At 40.2% G+C, this 16,237-nt stretch overlaps 1 protein-coding gene across 3 annotated transcripts in view; it reads right to left on the bottom strand.

Annotated features, from left to right (window-relative positions):
• fat3a (FAT atypical cadherin 3a) overlaps positions 1 to 16,237 on the bottom strand; it is a 165,108-nt gene that overhangs the window by 38,050 nt on the left and 110,821 nt on the right. For all 3 annotated transcript variants that reach the window (XM_026296673.1, XM_026296681.1, XM_026296690.1), the window contains exons 8-11: positions 8,886 to 9,161; positions 7,306 to 7,516; positions 4,464 to 7,192; positions 2,991 to 4,362 (exon numbers count right to left, since the gene is read on the bottom strand). In XM_026296673.1, coding sequence (XP_026152458.1) covers positions 2,991 to 4,362; positions 4,464 to 7,192; positions 7,306 to 7,516; positions 8,886 to 9,161 — 4,588 coding nt within the window. The remainder of the gene's footprint in view (positions 1 to 2,990; positions 4,363 to 4,463; positions 7,193 to 7,305; positions 7,517 to 8,885; positions 9,162 to 16,237) is intronic.

Genomic DNA, 16,237 nt, shown 5'->3' with positions numbered 1-16,237 from the left:
CATTATTACCTTCTCAATGAGCAGACACCAAATCAGCAGTTAGTCATTTAATTACTGCTAGTATTATTAATGCAGATTCAGTGGTAACATTTCTTTGCCCTTCGTTTTTTTTCTTTTGTTTTACTACTTTACCTTGAAAACATATACAGTGGGTACGGAAAGTATTCAGACCCCTTTAAATTTTTCACTCTTTGTGTCATTGCTGCCATTTGCCAAAATCAAAAAAGTTCATTTTATTTCTCATTAATGTACACTCAGCACCCCATCTTGACAGAAAAAAACAGAAATGTAGAAATTTTTGCAAATTTATTAAAAAAGAAAAACTGAAATATCACATGGTCATAAGTATTCAGACCCTGTGCTCAGTATTGAGTAGAAGCACCCTTTTGAGCTAGTACAGCCATGAGTCTTCTTGGGAATGATGCAACAAGTTTTTCACACCTGGATTTGGGGATCCTCTGCCATTCTTCCTTGCAGATCCTCTCCAGTTCTGTCAGGTTGGATGGTGAACGTTGGTGGACAGCCATTTTCAGGTCTCTCCAGAGATGCTCAATTGGGTTTAGGTCAGGGCTCTGGCTGGGCCAGTCAAGAACGGTCACAGAGTTGTTCTGAAGCCCTTCCTTTGTTATTTTAGCTGTGTGCTTAGGGTCATTGTCCTGTTGAAAGGTGAACCTTCGGCCCAGTCTGAGGTCCTGAGCACTCTTGGAAGAGGTTTTCTTCCAGGATATCTCTGTACTTGGCTGCATTCATCTTTCCTTCAATTGCAACCAGTCGTCCTGTCCCTGCAGTTGAAAAACACCCCCACAACATGATGCTCCCACCACCATGTTTCACTGTAGGGATTGTATTGGGCAGGGGATGAGCAGTGCCTGGTTTTCTCCACACATACCGCTTAAAATTAACACCAAAAAGTTCAATCTTGGTCTCATCAGACCAGAAAATTTTATTTCTCATAGTCTGGGAGTCCTTCATGTGTTTTTTGGCCAACTCTATGTGGGCTTTCATGTGTCTTGCACTGAGGAGAGGCTTCCGTCGGGCCACTCTGCCATAAAGCCCCGACTGGTGGAGGGCTGCAGTGATAGTTGACTCTGTGGAACTTTCTCCCATCTCCCTACTGCATCTCTGGAGCTCAGCCACAGTGATCTTTGGGTTCTTCTTTACCTCTCTCACCAAGGCTCTTCTCCCACGATTGCTCAGTTTGGCTGGACGGCCAGGTCTAGGAAGAGTTCTGGTCGTCCCAAACTTTTTCCATTTGAGGATTATGGAGGCCACTGTGCTCTTAGGAACCTTGAGTGCTGCAGAAATTCTTTTGTAACCTTGGCCAGATCTGTGCCTTGCCACAATTCTGTCTCTGAGCTCCTTGGGCAGTTCCTTTGACCTCATGATTCTCATTTGCTCTGACATGCACTGTGAGCTGTAAGGTCTTATATAGACAGGTGTGTGCCTTTCCTAATCAAGTCCAATCAGTTTAATTAAACACAGCTGGACTCCAATGAAGGAGCAGAACCATCTCAAGGAGGATCAGAAGAAATGGACAGCATGTGAGTTAAATATGAGTGTCACTGCAAAGGGTCTGAATACTTATGACCATGTGATATTTCAGTTTTTCTTTTTTAATAAATTTGCAAAAATTTCTACATTTCTGTTTTTTTCTGTCAAGATGGGGTGCTGAGTGTACATTAATGAGAAATAAAATGAACTTTTTTGATTTTGGCAAATGGCTGCAATGACACAAAGAGTGAAAAATTTAAAGGGGTCTGAATACTTTCCGTACCCACTGTATATTTTGTGCCTTAAACCATTACTATGCCACCAAGAATCCAATTAAACAACTAAAAGAAGTACACCCCACAGTGGCCTTTTAGGGTATACACACTAGCCAGTCTGTACCATGCCTGGGCATGTTTGAGCCCTGGAATCCACTTTGCTTGACTAGTGTGAGTAGTGTAAGAAGTGAGTAGTGAACTGGCCCACAGTGTGATGTATATGCACAGTGTGATTGGCAACCGTGCCCGAGCACTGAACACCAACATTTTCAGTGGTTCTCCATACCTGTATTGTGGTGAAATAAGCATGCTTCGGACTGGATCATTTCAAGTATGGTGTGAGTGCGGCCAGTGGGGGAGTGGGGAGCGATTGTGCTTGGGCACAGTGCAAAGCAACTGTGCTTAGTGTGAGTATAGACTTGCAATATGCCTACCTTATGAATTTAACATTTAAAATGAAAAAGATAAGATTCACTATGTTTGCAGCAACTTTCATCACATGTAGGCTATAGTAGCCTTGTCTAACTACATTTAGCACACCTTTGAACTCTGCAGAAATGTTGTTGGGTAAATATGGGCTGTTGAATGCCATTAAGCTATATTATAAAATAAATACAGTATATCCCATTTCAGTGCCTGTTTCTCGGTGAGACTTGGATTGCTGGGGTGCATACATATTCACTGGAAGCAACCATAGAAAATTGGTTAATTATACACTGAATCACAGTTTTAATTCAGTGGACAACTTCTCCCCTCATGTTTATTTATGATTGTAGCAGATACTGATACACGTTTGATGACTACTGTATAGGGTAAACTACTATGCAAGACAGAAAGACACAATGGTTTTTGTCCATCTTTGATTGTAGACAGATAAGCCACAATACATGAAGCAGAATCCATTGTAATTTGTTGAATTATGTACAGAGACAAAACTCAGTGCCACTGCAGGAAGTGGTCCTGTATGTAGCACTAATTAAGAATATGAGATTTGGGGCAGAGAGTGAGCATACACAGTGCTTACTGTAACTGTCATGCAGTACATCAGGGTTTGTATACTATCAAAAACCAGAAAAGAATATTCATCTTTTAGTTAACCGTAACTATAATATTGAAATCATTGGCACAGGATGCAAAGAAAAAAAAGGTTGAACAAAATCTAGTTTTACATAATCATTCAATGTAAATATCAATGCAGTGAAAGACATTTACAGTGGTACTCACCAATGATGTGGTAGCTGACTTGCCGGTTAACGGAAGAGCTGTCATCGTCTCTGGTGTTCAGCACAGCCACCACCTCACCTGGTGGGTCACTCTCCTGAACCGACCCAAAGTAGTGCTGCTCCAGGAACCTGGGTGGGTTGTCATTGATGTCTGACACTGCCACTGTCACAGTGGTGGTACTGGAAAGGGATACTGTCTCTCCAAGGTCTGAGGCCACAACTGTGAATGTGTAGGATGGATTGGACTCATGGTCCAGGTTCTTGCGTGTGGAGATCCAGCCTGTGTTGCTGTCAATGCTAAAAGTGCCAACCAGTGTGTCTGAATTCCCTTCTGACTGGATTAACTCCCCAAGACTGTATGTTACCTGGCCATTGGCCCCTGAGTCTGGGTCTAGTGCTTGGACTTGAATGATTCTGGTTCCAATTGACATTCCCTCCATTACTGTGGCTTCATAGGTGTTGGCCTCAAAGGCTGGTTTGTTGTCATTTAGATCCAACACTTTTACTTCAACATCAACAGAAGTTACAGAATCCAGCTTGGCCTGTTGTACAGTAGCAGTGATTTTGAAGTGATATCCTTTGATCACCTCATGGTCCAATGCCTTATCAAGTTTAATTATACCTGTGTCCTTTTCCACTACAAACACCCCATCTTGGTTGTTTTCTCCGGTCTCACCATTAACCAGTGCAAATGTAGTAGAGAGTGAGGCATATCCGAAAAGAGTGTTAAGGCGCACTGTCCCTACAGCTGAACCTATGGGGGTATCCTCTGGCATGTTAAATATGTATTGATGTTGGCTGAAGGAGGGAATGAAGGCATCTGGAGAAAGAACGTGTATGTAGACAGACACCAGAGAGTGGCGAACTGGATTTCCTCCATCCACAGCCTTTACAAAAAAAGATAGTACAGAGTTCCTCAAATGACTGAAACTACCTTTAGTCACCATCCAACCATTATCTGGGTCTATCTCTAGAATGTCCACCACAGGGACATGTGCCTCACTGTAAAGAGAATATGTCACTTTGGCATTAGTGCCATCATCAAGATCATAAGCCTGAATCTGTGTCACCAAAAAACCTTTAGCCACATCAGATTTTACTGAAGCTCGGTACTCCGTCGCACGAAATCGAGGTACATTATCATTATCATCCAACAGAGTAATTTGTACTGTACAGTATGAGACACGTCCACCTGAATCCCGAGCTGCCACTACCAGAACAATGTCTTTATTAGCTGGGTCTTCACGATCAAGCTTTTCTATGGTTGTAATCTGACCACTTGCGTCTATGCTGAATTGGTCCTTGCCAAGATCATTCACAAAAGAATAAGTGATGTGACCGAACACCCCTGGATCTGCATCTGTTGCCTTCACCTGGAATTTAAAAAAATATATTATAGTGTTTTATTATTACAGAACTACATAATCAGTGTTCACAGAAATAAAATGACTTAATGAATTTCAGTAGCACTTACTTGTATAACTTTAGTTCCCACAGCAACATTTTCTCTCAACTCTGCTTCATACATATTCTGCCCAAACACTGGGCTATACAGGTTGGCCCCCAACACCTTAACATGAACCTGCGCAGTGCTGGTAAACACCCCATCAGACACTGAAACATTGAGGCTGTAGGCAGGCTCCATTCTTTGTTTACGTTGGCTGGACAATGTAATGATCCCTGTCTTTTTGTCCATCACAAAGTTCATTCTTTCATTTCCTGACAAAATGCTGTACTCCAACTTGTCAAAATCCGAGTTGTCTGCATCTGAGGCTTGAACACAGGTTACAAAGTGACTCCTGGGTGCTAACTCATTCACATATGCCTCATAGAGCAGTTGATTGAAAACTGGAGGATTGTCGTTCATGTCATTCACAACGACTATGACTGATACTTCACTGCTCAGTGGTGGGAAGCCATTATCTGTGGCCCTGACAATGAAGTCATACTTCTGGACTAGTTCATGGTCTAGCATACGTGCTGTCAGGATTAATCCACTGCTACTATCAATGTGAAAGTAATCTGTGCTGTTATGAACATCTGAGAATATCTGGTAACGGACAACATTGTTCTTCTCTGAGTCTTTGTCGGTGGCAATAACTTGAAGTGCTGGAGTACCAATCATGGCTGTTTCAGACAAAACTACCCTGTAGGACATTTTCTGGAAGATAGGTGGGTTATCATTTACATCTTGGACAACCACATCAACATCAACCTCAGCACGTGCACCGGTCAGATAGTCTGTGGCTCTGATGGTAAGATGGTAAGATGATGCTTCTTCATAGTCCAAAGAGTGGATGACACTTATGACTCCAGTATCAAAACCAATGTCAAACTGAAGAAATGGGTCTCCATCAACTATAGTGTAGATGATGTTTTGACCTTCAGGACTAGTGGCATTGATGCCCAGAATAGGTGTGTGTACAGCCACATCTTCATTCACAGAAACAGAATAAAATGATTTGTCAAAGACAGGCATGGCTTTGTTGACAACAGTGATGGTGAATTCTGTATGAGATGAAAGAGGTGGATAACCCCCATCTCTAGCATATATCACCATCTGGTATTCCATATTGGATAAGTCAGACTCAAAGGTCCTCTTGAGGCTGAGACCACCCGTCTGCTGGTTGATGTCAAAGTGACCATGGTCATCCTTTAGATAGTAAGACACCTCTCCATTAATCCCTTTGTCACCATCTACTGCCATGACGCTGAAAATGGGTGATCCTGGCTCAGCATCTACCTGGACAGCTGCATAATAAGGAAGCCCAACAAACACAGGGGCATTATCGTTTATGTCCTCAACTTGAACTCTAACCATAACTCTGGCCACATGCAGAAGGTCATGTTCCCTTCTTGCTTCGACAACGAGTTCATAGAACTCTTGTTCTTCACGGTCAAAGGGTGTACCTGTGGTTTGGATGACACCAGAAGTTGGGCGGATTCTGAAGCGTGTCCCAGCATTTAACAAGGTATACTTAAGTGGTTCATTGAGACGGTTTCCCACAGCATTGACCACAGCCACTTTGGTGATATTTGATACGTTCTCTTGAATGGATGAAGTATAAAGGCTTTGGGTGAAGCTGAGACCAGAATCCAGAGTTTCTCGAACAAGAATGGTCACTAGAGCTGTGCTGGAGAATTTTCCATCTGAAACTTTGACATTGAAGCGGAAACGTTCTTTGGAGAAATTGTTGTTTTTGACTATGATGACTCCACTAGAAGGTTTGATGGCAAAATGCTCCAGTGCTCCATCTGCCAGAGAATAGATGAGCTCTGTAGGAACATCTTTGTCAGGGTCGATGGCTGAAACCTGCAAAGCTTCTACTCCCACATAGGTGGGGAGCAGCAGGACTGTTTCATAGGCATTCTGGGTAAAGCGGGGTGGTGAATCGTTAGTGTCAAGCACTTGTATTGTGACCTCAGTTGGACTGTCTGCTGTTAACTGTGGCCTACCACTGTCCCTCACATGAACATGGAAGTTGAACGTGGCAAATGTCTCGTGATCTAGATTAGCAATGGTTCTGATGGAGCCAGTTCCTGAGTCCACTGTGAAGAATAGTTTTGCAGTGTCCTCAACAATTTGATAGACCAACAGAGCATTTTGGTTGCGGTCAGCATCAGTGGCCTTGATTACGAGAGGGGAATCATCTGAGTTCAAGACCACACTATTGACTGGTGCTGCCTCGCTGATGCTGCCATGATAATGAAGCTGCTGGAACACTGGTGGGTTGTCATTCTCATCCACTACCTGGATTAACAGAGTAGCATTAGAGGCCATGCCAGCCATGTTGGTAGCCTGAACTATCAGGGTGTAAGATGCTGTAGTCTCAAAGTCTAGAGGCCTTTGAGTAGTAATCACTCCACTGTACTGATTTATCTGAAAAACATGATTGGTGTTACCCTGCTTGATGTCATAGGTTAGGGTGGACTGGCTGACTGCACTGACTGTCGTGACAGAGGTCCCAACCACAATGTTCTCTGTGATCTCAGCTTGGTACTCTGGCTGAGGAAACTTTGGACCAGCATTGTCAGATAGGGTGACAGCAACACGCACTATAGTGGTGGTGGACAGGGGAGGGGAGCCATTGTCATTGACTCTGACAGTAAGAACATAATGGCCTACACTGGACAAGTCCAGGTCTCGTGCAACAGTGATGATACCCAAAACTGGCTCAATATGGAATGTATTTCCAGTGTTCCCTGTTGGAAAATCAAAAAGAAAGATTAAAAATGCTTTCCACCTGGTACTCGTTTTAAGAGCAATTACATAAACAGTACATATAATATCCAAGACAATATATTAGGTTGCCTACCTGCTTCAATAGAATAGTGTAGCTCAGCATTCTCTCCTTTGTCTTTGTCCAAGGCAGTGACCTGGACCACAGCTGATCCCACTGCTGCTGACTCATAGACTGAGCCTTCATACAGAGCACTGGTAAAAATGGGTACATGGTCATTTATATCTTCGACCTCTATTAGCACACGAGCTAGGTTCTTTCTGTATGGGAACTCTTGGTCCTTCACCTGGGAAGAAAGCACACAAGAACAACAAAAAGTAATTTTTCATAGTCACTGTGAACTCAGAAAAATGTGATTATCATGAAGCTCAAATGTGCAATAATGGGTAAAGCAAGCACAAAAACTAAATGTATAATTTTCATAAAGTTACTTTTTTCTTTAACTTCTATTTTTAAGTCAAATTTTTTTTAAGTCATAATCGTTCATTGCATTGTAATTTGCCTAATTGCTAAATAATTAATTATGGTAGAATGAATATGGACTTAAAAACTGCCTTTAGTATAAGACAGAGGAGTACAATACCTTAAAATGGCTTATTCCTAAAAATATCTCTTCTTGTTCTGACCTTTTAAGTTCAGTAACTAATAAGATTACAACACCCACAGATATTTGACCTGTGTACTTTGTTATTGAAATTTTTTGATTTTATGACATCCTTTACAGTTAGACAATCTGCACACTGGATAACTTAGTGAGAGATTTTAAATTACATAAGGTACTGTTTGAATGTTTTAAGAAAATTATATATATATATATATATACGTAAAAGCAACAGCAGACAGTAGGCAATGAAGCCATGTGTGTACTGTGATAAAATTGTAAATTGCAATAAATCACCATTTCATATAATATTTGGGCACACTTTCTTGCTCACTTCAATGGGAAAGTGTGTCCAAACCTTTGACTGGTATATCAGGTCCAACAAAAATGCTTCAGCACTCTAGATCTTGTGTCACTAGGTTTCATTGCAGTTTGAATGCACTGTCAAACTGGCCTGACACAATACAATCAGGTCTACATCTTAGCACATACATCACATCTTTCATAATAATTACACTACGGGTTCACAAGTGCATTCAATAATTTGACTAGTAGTGTATGATACAATACTTTATATATTCCTATTATATATTTACAGTTTTTTTGGTTGCCATATGTCATAATGTTTTGCACTAAATTATGGCCAAAATAAATAAATAATAAATAAAATAAAAACGAAATTGAATGTAATCTTGTATATTCTTGCATATCCTGTTATCCTAAAAATATATCAAACCCAAACCATAAAAGCAGGTATCAGGCCATCAATTTTGTGCACCACTACACCTCTGTTGTGCAGAATAATAAGGCAGGTTATAGACTGCAGGTATAATTGCCTGCTGCTCTTACCAGTCTGAAAACCATCAGCAGGATCAGTGGGATCAGGGGAGTGAATGACTTCAATGTAAAGCTATAATTATATTGGCATAATAATGTAAGCAAGGGTGGTTCTCAAAGAGTCACAGCACAAGATTTTAAATGTAAGCCATTAGAGAGAGAGTAGTGTAAACTTTTAGGGCACAGATAGGTGAACCAGGATCAAAACATATCTTACAATGACAGTGAGGATGTGCTGGGCACAGGCCTCATGGTCCAGCCTCTGAGTAGTGTAAATGGTGCCCAGGGCAGGGTGGATGCGGAACAGACGCATGCTGCTGGGGTCTATGGAGCTCTGCACAGAGTAGGTTAGCCGGTGATGCTCATCACGGTCCAATGCCAGAACCTGGACCACCTCAGTATCAGGTGGCGTATCTTCAGAAATTGTGACATCATATGTTGGTTGGGAAAAAATGGGAGCATTGTCGTTGTTGTCCATAACAGTAATGTGAACCTAGAATATGAGGAGCATTGACAAAGAGAAAGGGGGAGAGGGGATAAAGTCACTGAATTAGCTCTATTACTGAGCGCTGTTTATCAAGCAGATGACTTTATTATTTACAGATATTTTTAGTATGAGTATGTTGTGTTGGCAATGAACATTTTGCAGATATGTTTCTGCAACAAGTGTTTCTTCTATTAATAGTGTACAATGTGGGAAACATTACATTTCCTTCTAATATATTTGCTAATGCATATTAATTGTATATGAACATATTTTGTAGAACATATGTTTGGGGATTAATTTTCTGTCCTCATGACTTGGACCAATGCATAATTTGTTAATTTGAAGGTGCCAGAAGGCCAAGTGCACATGAGAGCAGTGGATGACAGGTGCGGGTCCTGGAATGTGTACGAAATACAGAATTAGAGAACATGCTATGTACTCTAATGCTACCAAGCTGTGAGGCTTACTTGCCTCTAATTCAAATAATATGCATGATATAAATGTTATGGCAATAATTTAAAATCATTTTAGGCTACTCTGCATAACACATGCAAATATCCATCTGGAATGCCTACATCCCCAATTAACTGTGCTCAGCAATCCATTACTTATCAAGTCTAACACAATAATACTTAACCGTTCACGGTAAAGAATCACAAACACACAGCTCGTCTAGTGGTCTGAAACACCTCACACCACAACCACATCCAAATTCGGCTCCTCCTCCCTGTTAACTGGTTTACTGCATGTCTCTGTGGTATACTATTTCTATGTCTAGACTATAATCTCTTAGCCAGCATTCCAGAAATAATGGCTGACTGCTATAACAAAGAGGATTCAGAAGCAGGAAACAAAAGCATCAGAATTGTATTTTGTTTATGCACCGTTTGTTATGCTATAACTGCCCAGTTTGACTTGTTCATTGCTGTATCAGAGACCTGAGGTGTTCATTTTCCAGAGGGACATAGAGAACAGTGGTGCACAGCTGATGTGCCTTTGAAATGTTCACAATAAGTGAATTTCAGATCAAAATCAATTTATTTTAATTGGATGACTGCAGTTGGTACTATATATTCACTTGCATAGCTGTGAATCAAAGGTCCTTTCAGTGAAATTTCAACTTTACCAGTCATATCACCCTGCTGAGCTATCTTTAGTGTCATTGCAATTATGTAACAGAGCGTATGCTGAAGAATAATGAACTGAATGTGTGTCATTGTGCAATCTGTAGAGAAGTCATGCAGGGTGTTGGTGGTTGGTGTGTCATGACTCATGGAATGTTCCTAAGTCACAGATGACTAGTGATGAGGCCCAGCATGAATCAGGAAAACACAGGAGAGGCAAAGCAGACAGAAAAGACAGAAAGTCAAGAACTGAAAGTAGAAGCTTAATTTTTTTTTCAAACCCATAGGGGAAACTAAGCTGCAGCAAAGACAAAATAAATTAAGCCAAAAAAAAAAAGAAAAGAAAATGATGGATGATGGAAGGCACACATTTAGCCATTGATTACTGAAACATAGTAAATATTTAATAAAGTTTAACCGAGCGAGGAACGAAATAGTTGTACATCAGTACCAGACTCATATGACTTATATAGGTGATAAGATTACTAATTCTTGAAAATCTCCTCATGGTCTCTCTGCTGGTAAAAAAAAAAAAAATCTCCTCAGAAATGTCTGATAAATCTGTGACTTATAGCAGTATTCATATTTGTAAAAGTAACAAAATGTGTCTTTTTAATGTTGCTTCCTGGGCACTGTAAATTTTCAGAGCATGCATGGCAAGATGACATCGTACCTGAACACGAGAGGCCAGAGCTGGAAATCACAGTCAGTAGGATTCAAGCAATTGCTACGGTTAGGATGTAATGAGGTTAGGATCTGTTGCAGTCTGGCTTGTGACAGAAATGATCATGACAGAGGAAGACGGGGTAGGTGTGCAGTCACACCTTAGACATCTATAGGGTTTTGATTTATATATATCAAAAATCTAATTAAAAAGATTCTACCAATATTCTTTTCATCTGGGCACTATGCAGTCACTTTGTCCTGACCAGGTTCACTCCAAACATTTGGTTTGATCTGATGAAAGAATGTGCTGTTACTATTCACCAGGCTTCTTTTCATGTGAATTGGTAAGGTCTTGCAGTTTTGTGCTGTTTTGTAAGCAATGTTTTTTTTTTCGTGCATGTTGTCCTTTGAGGCTCACCTCTAGAACTGTCCTTCACACTGAAACATTGACTTCCACAGGCAATCCTTGTGCCCAGTGCTTAATGTGAGGAGAGGGGGTCCCAGAATAAAAAGTACCTCAATGGCCAGTGCTTTTGAGTAGTTTCCACACTAGGCAAGCAGTGTAGAGCCAAAAACATCTGTTGTGTGTTTGTACATGCAAGTGTGAGTTGTAAGTGTTGAGTGCAAGTGATGCTAAATACATTAAGCTTTGACCTTCAACCTAATCCATTAACCCCAAGCATGGCATCATATTTGGGGACCTTGGTCAGTCTTAGGTCCATTTGCAATCCATCCATCTTACAGGGTTGTAGGGTTGAAGAAAGGGAGTGGTGGTCCAACAAGATAGAGAAAAAGAAGCAAGGTTATGTGTCATGGACATGTGGACACCTGCTTGGTTAGTGGTGCAAATTCAAATTTTCTGAGAAAAAAACGTCTCAAACTCTTCAGTTGAGACTAACATGTTGGTAACAGTAGCCACGTTTTCTTCTGGTCCACATGTACTCCCAAAAAAGCAGGCCATGGTCTGTCAATGCCAAACTGCAAAGAGGCTATTTATTCTTTACCGTACAATGTACTGTAGAAACTATTAAGGATAAAGCACTATAAGCTTATTAACAAGATTGTTGTAACCCACTTGGTATTGCGCTCACACTTGAGACAGTATCTGGATTGCAATGTTTCTATCCAGATTATCAAAAAAAGTCAGTGGTCAGTGCCTCTGTCGTCATCCTTTATTAAAATTAAAGCCTTTGAGCATGTCATTCTCAATTGCCCACTGACTCATTTGGCTGTAGCAATTTGGTTGCTCACATATAGATCTAAACACTCTTGCTGCATGACAAATAGCTCTATGATAATCATGCAGTCTCATTTTTGGAGCTAAAGAGACAACTTAGGCACTTTTGGTCTTGTGATCAAGTATGTGAGGATAAATGCATTGCCAGGCCCTTGCAGATTGTGCACGTAATGCTGTCATGCAGCTTATTTCAGTATCCTAATTGCCGCAGTCACAGGTAAACTGACTTTTGTTGCTGGGTTGTCCAATATACAAAATTTACTAAGACCTTTCCATATCGACAGTCCTCTGCCAGTCAGTGGTCCTCTAGTGTTTCTAGAACTGGAACATGACATGTCCACCATAATCTGTTTCTCAATACACAGTAACTTTACAATAAAATTTTCAGGTGACTCATTCATATCATCTAATTGCTTAATATGCAGGAATAAACAGTATAAGAGTGAGAAGTGTTTGTTTAATTGTGGTAATAGAAGAACATTATTCCATCTCCTGCTGGTAAGACATTTTTCTTCTTAAAAAAAAACTGTGAACCTGATGTTCATTTAAAATAACCATTCTTCTAAACTCTAAAGAAAATAAGCTGGATCAATACATTGATTAACTTACTATGAATTGGTCTCTTTTCACATGAATATAAATATACCGTTTAGGGATTCCCTGTCTGTGCAGTGAACACCAAACACTAAACTGGTCATCGGGGAAGATGAATTTGTCATTTAGTGAATTATGTGTTTATGGTTCTGTTTTTAGGAAGGAACCAATTAATCAGCCTTAGGAATGTACAATAAACTAGGTAATGTACAAACCATCATATGATGGATTAAGGGAAACATACTGTAAATGTTCTTTAATAGTGGCACTCTATTATTTGATTTGTTGTTTCTTATCATGTATTATAGTTTGCTTTCTTCTTCTTTGTTTGCACCTTACCTCATTACAGAACAGCATTCCCTCTTTTACAGATAATTGTAAAAGCAGATTTTTAAATAGGGCTGTATTTAGACAGTTAGAGGTGTGTTACAATGAAGAAGACAATTACTGAGACAATTACTGACTTTAATATTGCATTCACTGTCACCAAGTTCAAGGAGCATCAACTGACCACCTGCAGTGACTGTGGTCTCTTTATAGTGATGTTATCATGTTTAAAGATCTTAGCACTAAACTTGATGGTTACATCACTATCATTTATAGGATGAGGAGAAATCTATGAAAATAACATATAATGTAACATAACATAACATATCATTGGAATCTTAAGCAAGACCCTCTGAAAAGTGAAAGGTAGAATTCAGTTCTGGCTCTTAGGACAGCCACATTCTTGGCTCTGTGGTAGTGTGCTGGTAAGTGTGCTGGTAAACTGGCAGAACTATCCCTATGGGCCTTGATATCCTTCAAATGAAGGGATTGTCAGATATAACAGCATATGAAACCCACTTCTTCTGTCACTTCTCATATCATTAGCTGCTTGCAATACCATAGTTGCCTTCATGGAGATATACATTTCTTCAGGTCATTAAATTGACACTACGCAACGCAAAGACAGAGTTCTTGGAAATAGATCAGTGAAGCACTGGTGACAGTGCTAACGACTGAGACACTATGCTGTCTAAACCCCTGCCAGCTGAACACTGCAGGATCACAAGGTACAAAATAGTAGCAGGAGCAAAAGTAGGACTTAGTGGGGAAGAAAAGTGACAGCATGCACTATACACACAGCCAGAAAAAGGAACCTTAGACTTCTACTGATTCCTATCCAGAGATAACATAAAGAGTAGTGGAGGGAAACAGAGACTGGAGTTGTGTGATGCCAACCGCTAAGTCTAAATTTAAACCCTGCAGCAGCAGTCGGCCTTCTGTTGCTTCTGTTCCCTGGCAGCATGATGCCATGCTGACAGTCCATCTGGGAGCCTCTCCCCTATCTTACAGGTGTGCCTGTCTCTGTGTCTGTATATGTGCGTGGATACAGAATATGTGGGTGACAAAAAAACAACAACAAAAACATCCAAACCAATATGTGAAGAAGGTGTTACTAACGCTGAGCTCTAACAGGATGACAGTGAAAATTACAAAAAGCAGATACCGTTAGAACCTGAGACATCAGCTGACATGCCTATCTTTGTAAGGAATTTAATCGTGCCTTGACACTATGTCAGAGAAGTGTGAATTCAACTTGGAGGCTGCACTTTGGGGTGGCAATGTATAAAAATGTAATATACTCGCAGCTACTTTCCAGTAGTCCCTCCTGCATCCTGCAGTTCAGCAAGTTGAAAACGAAAGGAAAATGTTTTGGTTGGGATTAATGTACAGTCTTTATAAAACAAATACAGCCTTCTTCAACCACCCTGCAGTGGGGGTAAGAAGATGGTTAAGTGACTGACAATTACAATTCAAAAAAGCAAATAAAGTGTATGTTGTCAAAAGACAAAAAGATTGTTTTGTGTGTGTGAGTCTGTTCCAGTAAGCATGTAATTTCTCCCGACCTGCTTTAGACAGCAGAGTGGACACCAACAGTGAAGATAAGACAGTAGTGGCAGGACACAATGAATCTATGTGATTCAATGTAATGTGACAACGCAAATGGAATGTATGATTATGTGTCAGAAACTGATTGTGTGTGTTCGGGGAATAAACAGGTGTCTCGCTCATGCCATATGTGTCCAAAAATGTTTATATCATATACATTGTGGGTGTGATTCTACAGTTCTCACCCAACTAATCATGTAAATGTAATCTAAATTCTGAGGACGCACATGTCCTCGTTTTATTGACACCATTTCTTGGTTTGATTGAAACAGTATTTTTGGCAGTGGCTGGAAGTTGTACCTGAGACTATGTGCTGCACTGAAATTGTTCTGGAATAAACTTCCTGCTTCTTAGGTTATTGTACATTTTTACTTTACTTTTGTAACCCATGCTTTCATATGGGGACATGGTCAAAACCCATGGTAGAGTAAATCTAAGTTTTGTTATTGAGCCTAGTGTATATTATGTCAACAGAAAACACAGCTTTAAATAGTGAGCATGGTTAGCATAGAGCCTACCATAATTCAAGAATGTATGCTACATCATAGGGGAGAATTTTAACCCTCTGGGGTCAACAAATACCCCGGCGCGTTTTGACGCATCTTCTCCTGATAATGCCGAAACAAACTTAAATTACTCCATTAATTCTGATCGTACAGATAAAAGAAATATATCATTCAAATCTGTCTAGTTTTAGTTGTATACCATCATAATAACAACAAAACGTTGTGCTTTTTTTAAATAAAGAAAGCCGACAGGGTGCACTGTCTTTTCTGTCTGGCATTTCTCCACAGACACCTAAATAAAACAACCAGAATCTCAGCGCATACTTGGCTCATAAAAATAAGAAACATGTGACTATAAAGCTTGAAATGTTTTCTTTTAAATGAAACAATTCAAGTTGAAAACAAATCATCACTTTTTATTTAATCCGTATGAATGTAAGGAGAAGTACGTTTTCTCCTGTCTCACCTTATTACAGGTAATGCGACCCCGCCTTGTACTCTGTTCACTCTTCACATGTAAATAATCTCAGGTGAACCAGGTAAATATGTGCACACCCCACGAGAAATGACATAAAACGTCCAACTTCATCATAGAATTTACTCACTTTTTCTGCGCGTTTGGATGATGGCGCGTCACGGATGTGAAGAAGCGCTTCTTATATTCCACACAGAGACAAATAGTTTAGTTTGTCCTCAGACTAAAAACACTGATTTTAACTCAAATGACGAATGTTTGGCTCTGCATTGTTTTGTATTGTGCTGCACTAATCCCTTCCCATCTACATTGACTGAAAGGCTCATTATGTGCGTCTTTGTCTGGTCGTTCAGTGCGTCTTTTGTCTTCTCAGGTAAATCACATGACTATTCATCCTGAGACACACCTTCTTGCATATGTCTTTTCTAAACACTGTGAATGAGTGAACAAGATGACATTCACAGCACTCTGAAGTGAACACTTTAGCCTACAACATGCAGGTCTCCAAAGTCTTGTGAACCAATGTTCTGTTTGTGTTTTATGGT

This window comes from Mastacembelus armatus, chromosome 13 (genome assembly GCF_900324485.2).
Source record: "Mastacembelus armatus chromosome 13, fMasArm1.2, whole genome shotgun sequence".
NCBI classification, from domain to species: Eukaryota; Metazoa; Chordata; class Actinopteri; order Synbranchiformes; family Mastacembelidae; genus Mastacembelus; species Mastacembelus armatus.
This window is presented reverse-complemented; position numbering and strand designations above follow the sequence as displayed.